At 34.8% G+C, this 17,898-nt stretch overlaps 1 protein-coding gene across 2 annotated transcripts; it reads right to left on the reverse strand.

Moving 5' to 3' along the window:
• Positions 1–4,765: 4,765 nt before the first annotated feature.
• Positions 4,766–14,513, reverse strand: LOC142636224 (splicing factor U2af large subunit A-like). 2 transcript variants are annotated; one of them, XM_075810367.1, is made up of 18 exons: positions 14,201–14,513; positions 13,092–13,264; positions 12,721–12,840; positions 12,269–12,336; positions 11,572–11,642; positions 11,433–11,477; positions 11,285–11,344; positions 10,095–10,155; positions 9,847–9,959; positions 9,495–9,610; positions 9,260–9,358; positions 8,962–9,037; positions 8,699–8,787; positions 7,967–8,033; positions 7,787–7,879; positions 7,446–7,527; positions 6,641–6,708; positions 4,766–5,224 (listed from the first exon to the last, which is right to left on the reverse strand). In XM_075810367.1, exons 1-18 carry the CDS (start codon positions 14,303–14,305, stop codon positions 5,087–5,089), a joined length of 1,644 nt encoding a protein of 547 aa, XP_075666482.1. In that variant the 5' UTR covers positions 14,306–14,513; the 3' UTR covers positions 4,766–5,086. The 2 variants fall into 2 exon arrangements, with proteins under 2 accessions (XP_075666482.1, XP_075666483.1); XM_075810368.1 differs by lacking the exon at positions 14,201–14,513 and adding an exon at positions 11,874–12,006 and having other exon boundaries at positions 13,092–13,107.
• Between the last annotated feature and the right edge of the window lie 3,385 nt (positions 14,514–17,898).

Here is a 17,898-nt window from a genome sequence, read left to right on the forward strand (position 1 = left end):
TGTGAAAGGCAAAACGATAATTAAACATGTGAAACAGAAGCTTTGAAAATATAAAAATATGGAAAGGAGGCTAAACAGAAATTTACATGTGAAAGCAAAAGCAAAAACAAATGAATTTAATTAGGGTTTCTAGGCAAGTTCATGTGCACGCATGAATAACCCTGCATGTGCATTATCAAGCCTGCGTATGCAGGCAAGATTATGTGCACGTGGGTTTCTACCTAGAAACCCTAAAAAAAATAAACAGGGCAGATCTCTTAAACACAAATTCTAGCAACCTAATGTGCTTTTAAAACATACAACTAAATAAGCCTAAGCTAGATAAACATATTAAAACATAAAACAATAAAAACTAAAGCAAACAGAAAGATTAGAGAGCAAAAAATAAAGGAAAAGAAAAAGAAATATTTGAAACTAATACGTCAAAGAAAAGCTCTTCAAGATTGATTTTTGACCGTTCCCCTCAGTCAAATCTATTCACAATCAACAAAAAGAGTGATTAGTAATATTAAACTCAAAGATCAAGGCCAGAAAAGACCCTAATCAAAAGAAAATTGACTTTAGGATGTTTTATGAAAAACTCCCTCTTTGATTCACTATTTCTAATGAATCTTAGTGTTTTCCCATGGGATTTCTATGTGTTTTCAAAATATACCATGTAAGACTACTTAAAGTGTGAAAATAAGGGTTTGGAACAACTCCTAAACGATGTGGGATTCGTTTCAAACTTCAACATTAATGAAGAAAACTTGTTTTGTTTAGTTTCTGTACTTCGCTATGCATGCACAAGATCGGGCCTGCATACGCATGCTGAAAGCTGCATGCGCAGGCTGATTCTTGCGTGTGCATAGTGAGGGTTTCCTTGGTCTTATTTTTCCAAAAATAGATTTATTTGCTTATTAAAATTTATATTTTTAATTTTAACATTCCTCAAGTCAATTTAACATCTAATTGGGCCCTAAACCAACCTTGGGTCTTAGAATTCAGCATCATTGAGGAACGAGGGCCCAAGTCGTAAGGGGTACAAAATGCGATGTCTACAACTTCAAGTCATATTATTCGTTAATGATAAAACCATGTTCTTGATGGAATCAACAGTACTTGCTCTTCGACTATTTTCTAGGATCTCCTTTCGATTTTTCTAGCCACTTTATTGATGGGTCATCCTTAATTTGCATAAACACTTGGTCAAGTGAGGTGTTTAGTGGCGTGTAGCTTGAGTATCATCCTGACGATGATCCTACGTTTTTACCATCTCGGTCTCTCTTTTCTCTTGTCTTGACTTGTTTTAGACTAGGGCCTTACTCTAGATATGGCATGTATCTAGCCTGAGGCCCTTCTTCTACTTGATCAGTTTTCTTTTTGCTTTTAGCAATGATCGTGTCTTCAGCATTCATGAAGCTCTGTGTTGAGTGTAGCAATTCTGACATCATGTGAAGCTCTTGGTCAAACATATTATCAATGAACAAGTCTAAGGTAACCCCATTTTGAAAACTATCAAGAGAACCTTGTCATCTACCTCATCCACCAGTACGGCTTTTTGTTAAAAAGATTGATAAAAGATCGTAGGCTTCCATTCTTCCCTTATTCTATTTGCAGCAAGCTGGACAACAAACGCTTGTGTCATTGGCCTCCAATGAAGTTATTGACGAATAACTTACTCAACTCTTGGAACGAAGATATGGTGTTTGGTGGCACTTTGTTGAACCATATTCTGGTTGAGCCTTTCAATGTTGTGGGAAAAGCTCTGCATAGGATCTCATCCGGAATTCCTTGGAGATGCATTGTTGTTTTGAATGTGCCAATGTGATCACAAGGAACTCGTGACCCATCATATGAGTCCAGTTGGGGCATCCTAAACTTAGGGGGTAAAGCATGGGATGTAAAGGACGCAGTGAAGGGGGAGTTAGTCCTTTGGATGAGGTCATCTAAATGCGTCCTTTCCTTCACAAAGTTCATCATTTCTTTCATGGCAATCGGCATTATGTTCACCTTTTGCTTCTGGTGTGGTACCCTCCGAGTTATTGTTCCCCTTGACTTGTTTTCTCCATCAACACTGCTTTCTGCTCCCCTACCTCCTGATTTCATCTTGGTTTTTCCTATTCTACATGTCGATGTCAATGATGCTTCTTCTTCTTCTAGACTTTTTTGGCCAATCCTTGGTTTTGTTTTGTCAGCTCAACCACCGCAGCTGCCATGAAGTGCAACTATTGTTGGATGGAAGTTGGAGGAGGATTGTGGGTGGGGTTAGGATGGTTGGACGTGTCTCCTACTTCTTGGTTTTCAAGATTTGTAGGCATTGATCTAGTTCGAACCATACATCCTTTTGTCATAGGGAGCTAAGTGACAAACTCTTTTCTCACAAATGGCTCCAACTTATGAGGTACATATATTAGTAGGCCATATGCTCCAAACACGATTGTGAATCAACAATCTAAAAAGAGAAAAGAGACTATTGGAGTGCACCGGTATGGTACCGACCAAGGACCCTCTGACAATCAAGTTAGTTTTTCTCTCAAGAACTCAAGTATAAAAAGTGGAAGACTAGTTTTGCGTACCTTTGCTTGGTGAGGTCTAGTCCTTTATATAGAGAACTTGGAGTGAGTCTACTTGTTAGGTGCCAATATCATCATGGGAGAGTGTGGAATTAGTGGGAAGAGTGGAGTGAATTTTGGGGGATTCACCCCACATCTCATAATAGTTAATCATCGTGTAACTAACTTCTTGGTTGATGGGATTGCTCGGAATTTGCTAAGTGTTTATCCTTTGTCTATGAACTTTTTCCTTAGACGAATTTTGTTTTCCTTTAGACAAGCTTATCTTCTCTCTTGGATCCTTCTTCTTTATTCTCTCTTGGACGACTCCTATAGATGATGACTCATTTTTTGGTTACCCATCAATGTTAATACTAAGAAAGAAAGAGTTTCTTGGATCCTTCTTCTTTATTCTCTCTCGGACGACTCCTATGGATGATGACTCATTTTTCGGTTACCCATCAATGTTTATACAAAGAAAGAAATATTCAATAAAGTATGATAGGGCAAGGTTAATGGTCTTTGATGGAAGAACAAATTCATAGCTGAAAACGGGGAATTCTTATTTAACCAAATAGTCCAAGAAGTAAAAAAGGGAGAATAATGTTCCAAGGAATACGGAATACCCCCTAATTGAAGAGTTGAATTGTGCATTTCATTTACCCAATCATGCAACGGGATATCAAAAAACACAATAAGTAACATGTAAAATTTAGTTTAGTCCAATAGTCTTGACCAAAAATAGTCCCATAGATCACAAATTGGTGTTTCTAGGCTACTACAACGAACACAAAAAAACAAGCTTGTGAGATACATCCATGTTTTGTGGAATTTTTTTTTTTTGCATTTAGCCTTAATTTTATAACAATTTTGTAAGTTGTCATCTTTCTAAAACTATTTGGCGAAATAGCATCTCAAGTCTTTAAGACTTAAGTTTGGTGACAAAACTTGAGCATTTAAGACTCAAGTTCCAGTGGTGGCACATAGCTGTTGTGGAACAGTATGCACTTGAAACCCACGTGAAACTCGAGTCTTTAAGACTCAAGTTCATTAAGTGTATAAAAAAAATAATAGTAGCTCAATGATTAATGGGCTTGAAGGGTTAGGTCCATCAAGTGGGTATTTGCAAAAGACATTGTAAGAAGAAGAAGAAGAAGAAGAAAATAAAATCATCTATAACCTTTCAAATCTCATTCAATGTTATCTATCTTCCAAGGATTTTTCCTTCAAGTCATTCACATTTTTGTGGGTGGGTGGGGGTTCAGATCGTGTGTGGTGATGGAGATCGTGAACTATACCGTAGATTGACAATCGGGATGTGCTTGACGGAGACAGGGTTTGTGCGTGTTGTGGGTCTTCTTCTTTGCCATGGGTCTTCTTCTTCTTCTCCTTCTTCTTCTTTCTTTCTTTCTTTCTTCTTTTTCTCCTTTCTTTTTTCTTCTTCTCCTACACTTGTACGCCTTTGTATGGAACTTGAGCCTCTAAGACTCAAGTTTCACGTGAATTATTTATCCACATCAACTTGGAACTCAAATTTCTTCACTAAAAGCTCGAGATGTTACTTTCTTAAAATAGTTTGAAAACCTTGCTTCCTAACAAATTTGTTTATATAATCATGCTAGAGGCCAAATATCCCCATGATTTGCCATACACTTTCACACCAAAAACAAAAACAAAAAAACAAAACAAAAACAAAACAAAAGGTTAAGGTGGCGCAAGTGTCCTCCAAATTCAAGCCTACAGGGGAATGGGTCCTGATTAAACTATCATTAACTGCAGTCACACAAGAACAAGGTATGACTTTAATTTCTAGACAGACTAATTTCCGGTCAACTCTACTCTACTTCCCTTTTCTCTCCTTCCATCCAAACTATGAGTAACAAAAAATCTTCTTCCTCCCTGAGAAGCAGCCCCTGAATCCAATAATCAAACCAAAAATTGAGGTTACTGCCCCGCCTACGACTCCACTTGGGAATCTCTTTCAAAAATATCCCAACCTTCTTCATGAAAATCCAGGTGCTAGAGCAAGGAAGCTTATCAAAGTTGCCGGAAGCGAATCTCCATTTGTTTATCGACACTTGGGCCTATAGAGAGCATATCTCATAATAAAATCTCTAGTTTAACACTACTTTTATTATTTATATACCTATTTAGAGTGAACTACATCAGAAGTGCTAGGTGACTAGATTTATTATTCATATGTTTTCGTCTAAATTTCAAAATTTTGACAATTATACAAAAGTAGAGTTAAATTGAAACTGATAAAGAAAATAAGCAACTCCAATGATACTGTTCATTTTGGTGTATAAGAACACAGTAAGGTATGCCCTCGTATAGATACAGCATGTGCAGCTAATCTCTATGACGTTTTACATACATGATGTGTAGCTACAATTTACCCGGAAAAGTGGGCAAAGCCTTAATTCTACAGGAAAGGCCTGACCCAAATACGAAAAATAAACAAAATCAAAGGTTACGACATGCTGTCCTTACACTTTAACCGTTGTCTATAAGTTATCTCAGTAAAAGCAAATTAGTTGACATTGTGATACTTAAGCCCCATAATCTTTGATATAATATTTGTCTTCTGGATAATAAACGGCACTCACTACATTGCCTCCAAATTTCCTCCCATTCAGTGCATTCCTTGCATTGGCACAACCAGAGATATCAGAATACTCCAAGAACACCTGCAAATGAAAAATCATAAGGGATGATAATACTGACGTAACTGCCATTGCCATTGATTTTTCAAAATACTCGTGAGCCACAATTTCACTTCCTAATCATTGTTAAAATTTAGAATTAATTATACAGCCAGCCAAGCAATTGTATAAAAAGGGCATTCTAGTCAAAAACCTGGTTAAGACTTGAGTTAAGAGAAGGAAACTCACTTATCAGGCTGGGTTGGGTGGGGGGGGGAGAAAAAAATAAGAGAGAGAGAAGGAAAAACTCTGTTTAGAAAAAACTAGTGAGATGGTAAAAGGACTGTCTGTTGAGGAAAATCTAGCAAGGAATTAAAAGAACGCAACCTTTTCCCAACACAAGTAGAAACAAAATCTTGCAAATCTGCAAAACCATCTGCCTATTAGTTTCAAAGAAGACTAAGATGTTACTAAACAATATGCAATTTCCCTACTCAGAAAGAAAGCCACCAAACAAACACAAATTTTGTCATGATCAGGCCATACATGATGCCATAGCAACTCTACACACTGAAAAGAGCACCAAAATGGCTATTTAAGATATTACATCTATTGATCTCTTTTCCTCTCTTCCCATGTTAACTGGTTGACATTTTAATTGCTTCCAGCATGCAATGAAAATGAATTCAAACAATTAGCAAATTTGACTAAAAAATATCTAAAGAGGAAAATAACTTTCAAATGAATCTTCACTGTTTTTTTAAGATTATTAAAAAATATATAAGCATATTGCATTTACTACTCAAGTAATCCTTCAAGTAAAATTAATTTTAGTATAAAATAAAACAATTTTCAAAATAAATTCATAAATAGCACTTTCACGTACTTTTGCACGTTTCTTGAATCACAAATATATTTAGCAAAGAATACAAAAAAAAAATTGTAATATATAACTATTAATCATTGAAAAAGAAAAAACAAATATGATAATATATCAGTAAATGATGCAACAAAGGCAGTTGCCTTAATGGTCACAATGCATGACAAAATCTAATGGAGTTAAGAGGACTAAGTTTTATCCCTCACGGCAAAATTTTCAACACATCTAGTTTTATTCACTAAAAAAACTATATCATTGACAAAAGGCATACACCAAGCGACTTTATCTTGAATCAATCTAGTGAGCGCAACCATCACCAGTGCAAAGAGAGAAATTGGTACCCTATCATACACTCTCTACTTAAAAATAAAAAATAAAAATAAAAAACCCATACACTTTCTCTAGGTCAATAAAAACCATACAGAGATCTTACTGCCCAAGGTACAAACATAAAATAGCAAATGATACACTTAACAGTACTAGTACACTTAAAAAGCAAAGAAATGGAATTAAACATTGAACGCACTAAGATCAGGCAGAAACCCAATAAATTACATACAGCAAAACAGAACTAAATATACCTTTCCAACACCTGGGATCCAGTCTCCATTTTGATCTGGACGAGGAATAATGATGCCCACCAAAGTTCCTAATCATTCCAAAGAAAAAAAAAGTTTCTATTTACTATATATTGGTAGTAGTACAAACCATGAACCAGAAATAGATATAGTATAGGTGGATCTCTTAAGTATACTTTGTTATAATGGTGTCTTATATGCTGCCCTAGCGATCATTGTAGTCCAACCTACAAGTTTGTTGACAAAGGGAAGGAAAGGGGTAGAGGGGGGTGGGGAGACCAAATATATAGGATACAAAATAATAGTAAACAAACCGGAACACAGGTCTCAAAATCTTTGGGTTACAATCAAAGTCCTGCTTTCAAGTGCAGGGGATAGGTTTCGAGAGAGACCAGCCATTCCTGTATTTGTATTTCATCTATTGTTAGAATGTTCACTCTGCTCCCTGTTTTTCTTTTTTAGATATGTTTAAGCATGGTGATTTAAGTGTTTGATTGTACATATTCTTTGGGGGGGGGGGGGGGGCATATACTAATTTTTTGTAGTTACGTGACTTGCATGAACTGTTAATTTTAACACAATGGGGTGCAATTTGCAAGGTTTATTACAATTGGGATGGTGATTGAGCATTTTCATAATTTGGGGTGCAAATTGCAAGTAACCCATAGTTTATGGTGGTTTTCTACCAACCCCCCCCCCCCCCTTTTTCTCTCTTTTTTTTAAGTTTGTAAATGTTCTACATACACAGGTTTGTCACTAGAAACATAAATTGATTATTAGAAGAAGCCAATTCATAAGACTTGTATACCAAATTTGCTGCATTCATCCCGCATGTCTTCGGATATTTCTTCGTACTCTTGATCATTCCTCAGTTGCTCCACAGTAATTGCCTTTTATCATTAGGGAAGAAAAACGAATTATTTGAAATCGGTTAGTTAAATCAACCTATTAATAACCACAATCTCAAAGGGGAAAAGAACTGATGAAATAAAAACTTGATCACCTAAAGATTAATGTTCTATCTTAACTATACAAGTAGGACATATGTCTGGATGTTTTACTAAAACTAGTGGAAGAACAATGAACATTGGAAGCCAATAATAATAGGAAAATCCATATAGCTGCGGTTTACGATAATAAAAGCTATACCTCAGTCAAGCATAAAACTTTAGTTGCAGGTTCTGCATTTGCTACTGGTGCTACCCCAGGAAGATTTAAACCACCAGCTATCAAAGCCATTTTCTAAAAGACAAAGCAATGGATAAATCAAAAAAGGAGATGAATGAGATTAAAATAAAGAAACAGGAGCCACACAAATTCGGGCTTTACGTGCATAGTTATATGCTGTTGTGCCTGTGCTAAGATCATTTCCTGCTCTGTTTTGGACTGCCCCAAGCTGTAAAATTCCAAGCCAACAACATTTCAGGTAATGTACACAGGCTCATAATTAAACATGCATATTGCCAGTGATGAATTTGACAAATTAGTGCTTGTTTGTAGATATATAGCAACATATAGACATTTACCATATCTTTTGTAAATATTAAACAAGACATCAGATAGATATAGATCAAAAGACCCAATGCGTGTACTGGATCTACTTTCGCTTTACTTTTGGAATGGGAAAATCTCATAAGGCTTAGGTTTTTGCACCCAAGTTATCATATTTACAACCGTGAAAATCAGAATAAACTAAATATAAATAATCCATGATACAAATACATATATCCTATATGAGTAAGATTTAATGATCAAAACACAGTTTCTCGATGCTAGAAAAAGTGCAGACTTTTCTGACATTTCTTCCCCACTCAATTTGATTTCTAGAACCCTTTTACAAACAGAATTTCTTACTGCACATCTTGTGTCAACTAAGTCGAAGACCTATAAGAGGAAGTAAAATGAAGGAATTCCACTAAAACTAAACTACAATGTTCATAAAATAAGCAGGAATAAAAATGACACTGTTGATAATGATTGTCTAAAGATTGTCAATTCATATACATTTGAGGCTCAATTTGAAAAAAAAAAGGGGGGGGGGGGTGTGGAAACAAAACAAACCTGGCAGTAGCACGCCTGACTGTTAAGATTTTATCACCCATTTTCAAGCCAGTAAGAGCAGCACAAGCAATGTCCGTCACAGCTGGATCCTGAAGTTCTTGTATGTTAGCTGAACAGTTTTCAGGAGGAAGAATCCTCCAGAATTATAAAGTTGTACAAAAATGAGAATAGAGATTGCCATATATATTAATCAACTTGATTAATCTTTAAGTCTCCGCAGTCCAAGTTAAGATCTGGAGATTCTAAATGTTAACTTTATTTACCTGATAGACGCAGAAACCATATCCTTTAGAGACTCCTGTGTCTTTATCCTTAACAAGATCGAACCCACGGAGAGGTCTGTGATAGGTCAAGTGTACACTTAGGACATGAAAAAATAGTTTATCACAAATGGAAGCAGATCTATCAATGGAAGGGGAAAGAATATATGAGATTTTAAGAAGAAAAAAGCATATATACGTAGTTATTCAAGCCCCATAATTGCCAAGGAGCTCTAGCTCATATTCAAGACCTACCAGGTGCATGTGTAATTACCAATAAAAACAACATTAAACCCCATACCCAAAGGCCTGTAGCAATTCTCTTATCTGTGCTTCAGTAAAGTAGTATGGTAGTCCACCAACAAAGATACGATCAGGACCCTCTGCTCCACCAATTAAACTGCAATCAGATCCAGAATTAGCACAACAGAAGCAACAAATTCAACTCAACATCACAACATATTAATTTACAAAGACTTTATAAAGAGTATGTCTCCAAACCAAGTCATATGAATTAAACAATAGAGCTGGTATACCCTGGTGTGAGCCCAACAGCAGATAAGTTGAGATGAGGACTTGGTTGGCTAGGACCAAGTGCTGCAGCCAATGCAGGATTGTAGTCTGTAGGCCTTCGCACCCTCACAGCAACCCCCTTGTGTGATCACAAAAAATATGTCAAATGAGGAATTTGTTGTGAAATAACTTTATCTGAGTCGATGCTCAGTTCAGTTCCTTTTTCTATGTACATTATAACACGAGTTTCTATCCCATAAGTGCTTTCATTTCATTCTTACATCCACTCGTTTTGTTGTTATTTTCGAAAGCCACCTTTCCCCTTATGAAAAAGAAATATAAATATTAAGAAAAATAGGTTTCAGAATGGCATGCCTCAAATATAATCCCATCTAATGCCATTGCATTACTTGCTTCTTCAACAGTTCTCATCTCCACAAACGCAAACTTCTTCTCATGATTAATGTAGACATTGACTACTGCATCACCTACAAGTTCAAATACAGGATTATGCACTATAATCAAACAAAACTTGTGAGACCATACACATGTACTACAAAGTGGAACTGAATCATCCATTGCAAATGCATGCATAGGCAACATGTTTATAGTTAAATGACTACCTTGTCCAGAAGAATTTCCACCAATTGCTGCCATGACAGAACTAAAGAAAGTTGCAATTGTCTGTTTTAAATATACAAGGAAATCATCATTCAAAGCGTGCTTCAAAGAATTAAATGAAATAATTATTTTAAAGGGTAAGATGCATAAGAGGTGACAACTAGGAATATTAAATAATAATAAATACAAAAAAAAAAAGTTTCAAGGTTAACTGCAACTATCATGTAACAGCATCTAGCAAGCTTTCTTATAAATTAGCAACACTAAAGATCCAAAAGAACATGGATTAACTAGCATTCTAGCTAGCATAACATGCATATGGAAATGCTATCAGAGATATATTATTGTCTGACAAAGCTCCCACAGAATGAGGAACAGAGAGAAGAAACTTTAGATACTAGTATAATATGCTAAGAGTAAGAGAATTATTACTTTATCCTTATTCTATATGAGATAACAGTTTGAATTAGAGACATGCCTTTTGACTTGGATTAGCTTCATGAAGACTTTGTTAGATAATAATACAATGTACCACCCATGCATAAAGTGAATTTATTGAAGAGAAACTACCCATCCATGCATAAAGTACATAGCAAAAACAGAAAATGGTACATCTTATTTCCTGAAATACATACTAATATCCTTCAATCACCTCTGATAATTTTTTAAGTGAAGTTTTTGATCAAATAAACAAAATTTGGTTGCCAATACCATCTTTTGGGTAAAGTTATAACTTGTGTCTGCTTAGTATTGTATATTTTTCTCACACCCAATCCCAAAACAGAAAAATAAATAAAAAATAAAAAATAATAATAATAATAATAATAATAAAAAAGAGGGTTGTAGTAGTTTGATGGACAGCATAAAGATATATTCACTATAAATCATGAATGGGTCTTTAGGGTTAATTTATGGTTCTTCAAGTCAGCAGTAAAAAGATGTATGCAACATATGCTTACACATTTTAGGCTTTTTAGCATGACCAGAGTGTCAGATTAAGTCTAAAAAAAAGGAACACAAGAAAAAAAAATGTAAAGGGGCTTACTACCATCCTTATCACAAAAAATAAGAATTTGAAAGCGCACATAGTGGAATATATACATAAAGGGTGCTGGTATTATGTCAAACAAGGGAAAAAGGAGCCTTGTCTATACTTAGGAAGGAGAAAGAAGAAGCAAAAACCAAGGCAAACCTGCTCATTTGCAATTGGAGGAAGCCCACCAACATATACCCGTCGTGCATGCCTTGTAGCCTGAAAGAAAGAAACAGGTAGAGAAAACTCCATTGGAAATCTTTTAAGCATACCTCATTACTGGAGGGGGGAAGGCATCACAATTCACCTGCTGGGTCATGGCTTGGATTGGCATTAGGGGAAGAGCTCCCATCTGCAGTATATAACATGTAATTTAGGAATGTGAAGATAAAAATGGCAGACCCGACAGAGGTTATCAATAAATGATGCTTGTGGAAAACATGCACCTGTGATGTCCCAAAAGGTAACATGTTCTGTACGATTCCTGGCATTGATTGAGAAACAACTGGTGGTTGCACTACATTATTGCCAGAGAGGAAGAAGTAAATACTGAAGGATGACTAATATAACTGAAAGATTAAAATGTGTTGCAAGAGATTTTTGAGAAGTTATACATCTAAAAGCCTAATTATCTATCGCATTATAAATAGAACAAGAAAGAAACCTACCATACCTAAATTATACCATCAAAAAACAAAGTAAGAAATGAAATCCCTTGCGGATGATAGGGAAATATGTGTAAGTCTACCAAATGGCAACTGTTGCCGGTGGGAGGCGAACAAGATCCAGCCAATCAGTGCATTGATTCTCCATTGAACATAAGATCTACAGCAGTCACGCCGAGGTGTACCACAGTGGGACATGTAGTCCAACATTGCCTCCTTACCCAAACCATAATCACGAGACACAAACAAAAAACCACACACAACAGCCAAAGAACACAACAATGGTTCTCAGTAACCACAGTAAACTATTAAAAATTAGAAAATCATTTAATAAAAGCCACAAGCAACTCTAAACAATACAGGCAAGAGCAGAAAATTACTAAAAAATGAAAATACAAGTTTCGCATTGAACAGAACCCGGTATAGTTAACTAGTTGATAATAATTGCTAGATGTAAGTAAAGAGTTTAGATGCAAACCTGGAACAGCAGCACCATGCAGCACATCGGCATTAGATGGTGCCATGTCAAAACCACTTGTTCGTTTGCTGCAGACATGTAGACAATCAGCAAAATAATAGTAGAGTGATACAGTTTTCAAAACCAAATTAAATAACAACACCTTCCAAATTTCTATGGATCTCAAAGTTATAACAAATTCCCCACCATTTCTCTTATTTTATGGTATACCAGTCAGTGGGGAACTTGTGATACAAATGCAGTCACACAAAGTAAACAGAACAGCTAGAATCCCAAATCTACATGGGTTCATTCGATTAAGAGAGAGATTTACAAATAATTACTAAAAAAATAGTAAGATCAATAGTTATTTAGAGAAAAATAGGAAGATCAATCCAGTGCGATTGCAGAAGAATATCTGCAAGTGTGAAAATCAAAGTGAAAAAACAGAAATAGTTGATTATGATGCACACCTTTTTGATCGAGAACGAGAACGAGAGTCTGATCTGGATTCGTTCTTAGATCCATCCCTAGAAGAGGATCGTGATCTATGTCTATGCCTCCTCTCTCTGTCTCCGCCATAAGAACGGTGCCTACAAAAGGGAGATATGATATTTACTAGTCAGAATATAAGGATATATTTGAAAAACATGTTCAACGCACTTATATGGGACATTAATGGGATTTACATTAAATAAGTTCCAAAGCACAACAATGGTCAAGAAAGGACCACGCGTTAAAATGTGCAGGTAAATCTTGTAACCAATAGTTCCTTTTTTTCACTGACTAGTTCCAATCGTTTTGATAATCAGTAAACGAATAAAATCAGTGAGAATGTGATAACCTGTCATAATGGCTGCTTTGATGACGGTCATAATCATCATACTTGCCCCTTCCTTTATCATCCCTCATACTTCTATCCCTATAGTTCCTGTGATGACGGTCTCCATCTGTTTCCCTATCCCGATTTCGCTCTCTAACCCTCGGCCTCTCACGATCTGATCCACACGAATTTTGCTGAGATAATTTCACCCTAGTCAGTCATTTGACTAATATCCATAATGACAGATTACGAAACAAACTAAGAGTATAAGAGATACAAAGAATACACTGCAAGCTAGAATAGCATAATCAACAACAACAAAGCAGTAAAACTACCAAAACTACTAGAATATGAGAAGTTACAAATTTAAATGTAAACCAACATCCATGAACAAAACGCAAAAATGATCAAAATTTCACTAAAGCTGATTAAGCATGCCACACAGCCAATGAGCTCTACCTCAAATGGCACTTCCTCCTCCCATAATAACAGGATGAAGGGTGAGGTCATGCGATCACCTACTGGTTGCACGTGTAACTTACCAATAAATTTAAGGATAAAACTTAGGTATAGTACCTTAGGTTCTCTAATTAAATTCAAACACATAACTAGATTGACTTTAATTCTCCTTAGGAAAGATAATATTGTTTATACAATGTACAATACAGTCTAGACGTGTTTGCATTTAATTGGAGAACCTAAGTTTTGCACTAAATTTAAAAGTTGTTGCACAAATAAGAATTGTTCCTCGATGGGCGTAATAGCACAAGCCGTGTTTACACGCACAGTCACAGACATACATTCAACTAAATTAGGTTATAATCCAAAATCTTAGGCTGGATTGGGAAAATTCCAGCCCCAAAGGTTACTTTAGGTCATGTTTGTTTTAGTTCAAAATACCACGTCCGGCTGCTTTTAAAAACCTCATCTATATTTTCCCCAAGTACAACTATACTTTTACATATAGCTATGAACCAAACACAAATTAATCTCCAGCAGAACTCGGATTCTAAAACCACATCACTCTAAACACTTGCTGAAACATTATAACCACACCAAAAATAAACACATTATTCGAAAAAATTAAATCGTTAAAAATTAAGCAATTAAGATACAGGAAGAGAAAAGACCTTGTGATGCGAATGGCGAGCATCAAGAGGAGAAGAGCGACCGGGTTCGGATTCGGATTCGGGTTCGCGTCTTTCTTCGTTGTCAATAGAGGCGTAATCGGACATTGTAGGTTTAGAATTCGAAATTGAAACCCTAATCGTAATTTTAGGTAATTATGTATTATTACCACTGTGCTGTGCTCACCGTTTTGCAATCTATTTCTTCTTACAGTCTACAGATTTGGATATTTTTCAGAGTATGATATGCGAATACGATATATGAATTGCACGCGCGCACACGGGAGTCGAGTAACGACGCTGCTTTTAGTTGGACAGAACACAGAAACAGGAGGATAATTAATTATTAATGGGTTTCTACCGAAGTTGGCCCGAGTAAGGGCTGGACTTTTGTGCAGAAGCCCTAACCCCCAATTTTTTTTTAATTCACCAAAAGCCCACTTTGACAAGGCAAGAATACTTTTCTTTTTCTTTTTCTTTTTTTGCTAGATGCAAACCTACATTTGGTAACAATTTCTTTAACAACGGCAAGAAGCAGCAGAGGAGAAATTTGAAGCATGTATTTTAGTCCTTTAAGTTTCGATTTTGTCATTTTAGTCTTCTAAATTTCAACTATAATCAATTCAGTCATCTGTTAGTCTTATGTTAAGTGTTGTTGTTTACTAACCAAAGCAACATCATTTTGGATGTTTTTTTTTTTAATTTCTTAATTTAAAAAACATGAAAAATGTTAATTACAAAAAGAAGAAGAAACTAAAGGCTTTGAAGAAACTAAAGGCTTTAGTTTAACATGAAAAATGTTAATTACAAAAAGAAGAAGAAACTGAAGGCTTTGAAGAAACTAAAGGCTTTAGGGAACCTAGCCTGCCCACCATTCTCTTTTCCTCTTGTCTAGAGCAGTCAAGTCAACGATGAAAAGAAACGTGGACTGAAACTTATGAACCCAGTTCTAATGGGAAGCACCTACAAATTCTTTGTCCTTTATGCAGTATATTGTTTAGCTGCAGGCAGCGAATCAGTATTTGGAAAACCGAATTGGGAGACCAAGAAAAAATAATAGTCCAAATTTTTAAAATTGATCTTGGTTACAATGAAAATACTTCTCAAATAAGTCATATGTAGCAAAGTAGTTTGAAGAGAACAAAGCATCTACTCGTTTGGCAAATTGTAGATGTGGCAAAACTGGCAGTGCGGGGTCGGGTCAATTGGGTTGCGAGTCAAAGACGGGTCATTTTAAGTAGTTAAAAACAAATTCAGGTCAATTGGGTTGCAGGTAAGGTTGACTAATATTTTCACATGAATTTTTTTATATAAAGAAAATAAAATGTATTTGCTATTTGGAAAGTCATGCAACAAATTACTTGATGGAAAATGCATTACTTTGAATTCACCACTTATATCAAGAATGAACTCAATTATATTTATTAATACCTATTTAACAATTTTAAAATTATACAAATCCTAACATTGCTATCTAAAACAAAATAACACAAAGATAAGTAAAAAAAATACACAAGTTTTATTTCTACACAATATCAACATCCCAAAATATAAGACAAAATTACAAATGACTTATTGAATAACTCATTTAAAAAAGAATAAAAATATATAAGAAATTTACAATTTTGAAAATTAATTTTATAATCTATTATCAATTGTGGTTGGCACTCTATTTCAATTTGAGATATACATTAAAGTTTGATTATTTACTTATTTATACATGATCTCTTTTATATATATTATATCATTGTTAATTAACACATACTCTAAGAAATATCATAATTTATTTTGAAAAGTCATTTATTTTGGACATAAATTGTTAAAAAATAGGTCTAAGTGTTCATAATTTATACTAATTTGATACTTTGCCTTCACTATTTTCACACTTATGAATTGTTTCTCACATATGTCTACAATTTTAAATCTATGTTTTAACTTTATTGTAACCAGATTATCTTGGCATGTACTTTGTTATTTAATATCTAAAAATCTTTACTCATTACAGAATGTTCAATCATTCATCTTTCAATTAATTGGCATGCAGTTATGTAAATGTCTTAATTGTTTTTTTAAAGTTCACAACAAACAATTAAATCAATATTGTCTTAATTTTACTATTTTTTTGCACAAAAAAAAAAGTTTTTAAAAATGGTTCAGGTTTGGGTCGCGAGTCGGGTTGGGTTGACTTGCAAAAAAACACAAGTCTGGTCACGGGTCAACTCGTTTTTGCTTCGAGTCAAAAAAATCGGGTTTGGGTCCATTTTTCGAGTCGAGTCCAGTTAGAAAATTCTGACCCGTTTTGTCATGTCAAGCAAATTGGGACTTCTAATTTTTCAATGCAATCCTCAATTATGTTCCTCAGCCTTTAAAGTTTAAATGCATCAACATTGCCTTTCGTTTAATATTCCACTCAAGATCTTGTTAGGTTTTTTATTTTGCTTAGGATCTTTACCCTCTATAAATGGTTTTTGCAGATCAATCTTCCCCCCCAAATTTCTCAATTAATCAGCAATGGGAGTGGGAATAGTTTATGACTTTCAATGGCCAGAGGAATGACATCGTTCCCTGAGCCCTTTTTTTTCTTTTTTGTAATTATCATTTTCAGTTTTTTTAAATTTATAAATTAAAAAAAAAAATCGTCCAAAACAGCATCGTTTTAGTTAGTAAACGGCAACATTTAGCAGAAGAATAACGGATAACTAAAATAACAAAACTAAAACTCAGAGAACTGAAATGATAAATGGTGAAACTTAGAGAGTCAATTTTGCATTTTGGCCTTAATTTAATTAATAAAATCTCTTGTCGTCGAATAAGATAATTAGGTTCAATTTGCATTTACCCCAAAAATCAATTGGTGTTTTAACTTGATAATAAAGAGCAATTATCGTGAAACAGACATCATAAGTTTAAAATGCTATTGATAAAAATAAATAACGAGTTGGGAGATCTGTATTTTGTGAATTTTGGTGAGGGTGGTCTTTATTTTACGTTTGTAAGAAATTAATTATTTTTTTGAGAGCAATATTATACAAATGACCAATTGAATCAAACTAACCTCTTTACCCTGGTGATTGGCAAATTTATAAAATAATAAATTTTATCTTTACTCATTTGAGAAGTCCAAAGACGCTAAATTTTCTATTAAAAAAAAAAAGACGCTAAATTTGGTGTTAAATTTTTCACACTTCTTTTGCTTTTTATGTTTGTGATGGGTCCAAGTGGAATGGAACATAAAAAATGATGTGATTTTCTCAATGGCCCCCACAGAACTTTTACCCAAGCTACATGCGTGTTATGAATTTTTTGAAAACTTAATAAAAATTAGATTGGTTCCAACTTTTAAAAGTATGAAGCTAAATACCAAGAGCCTTCTACCTTAATTGGTAATAGTGTTTCCAACAAAAACTTCCAAAGTTTAAAAACCCCCACCTCAATATTATGAAGCTAGGTTAAAAGGTGTTACATAGTTTGTAAATTACATGCAACAAAATATTTTTTTTGAGAAGAAAGATCTCAAATTTTCATTAAAGAGAAAGGCAGCCATGATCGGCTAAAAGGACAACATAGAGGTGTGGAGAAGCATCCTCCATTTACACCAATAAATCTCTAACATATCTAGCATGTTTAGCTAGGTTCTGCACTATAGTATTGTCTAATCTACGGGTATGGGAATAAAAAATATTACTTGAAGCATCTGTAGT

The sequence above is a fragment of the Castanea sativa genome, chromosome 5, assembly GCF_040712315.1.
Source record: "Castanea sativa cultivar Marrone di Chiusa Pesio chromosome 5, ASM4071231v1".
In the NCBI taxonomy this organism is placed as follows: Eukaryota; Viridiplantae; Streptophyta; class Magnoliopsida; order Fagales; family Fagaceae; genus Castanea; species Castanea sativa.

Coding starts and splice junctions, on each gene's coding strand:
- LOC142636224 (XM_075810367.1), bottom strand. CDS start 14,305: ATGTCCGATTACGCCTCTATTGACAACGAAGAAAGACGCGAACCCGAA. Junction 7,880..7,966: donor AACAGCATATAACTATGCAC/GTAAAGCCCGAA, acceptor TTTGTCTTTTAG/AAAATGGCTTTGATAGCTGG. Junction 5,225..6,640: donor GGATCCCAGGTGTTGGAAAG/GTATATTTAGTT, acceptor TTTCATTTGCAG/GTGTTCTTGGAGTATTCTGA.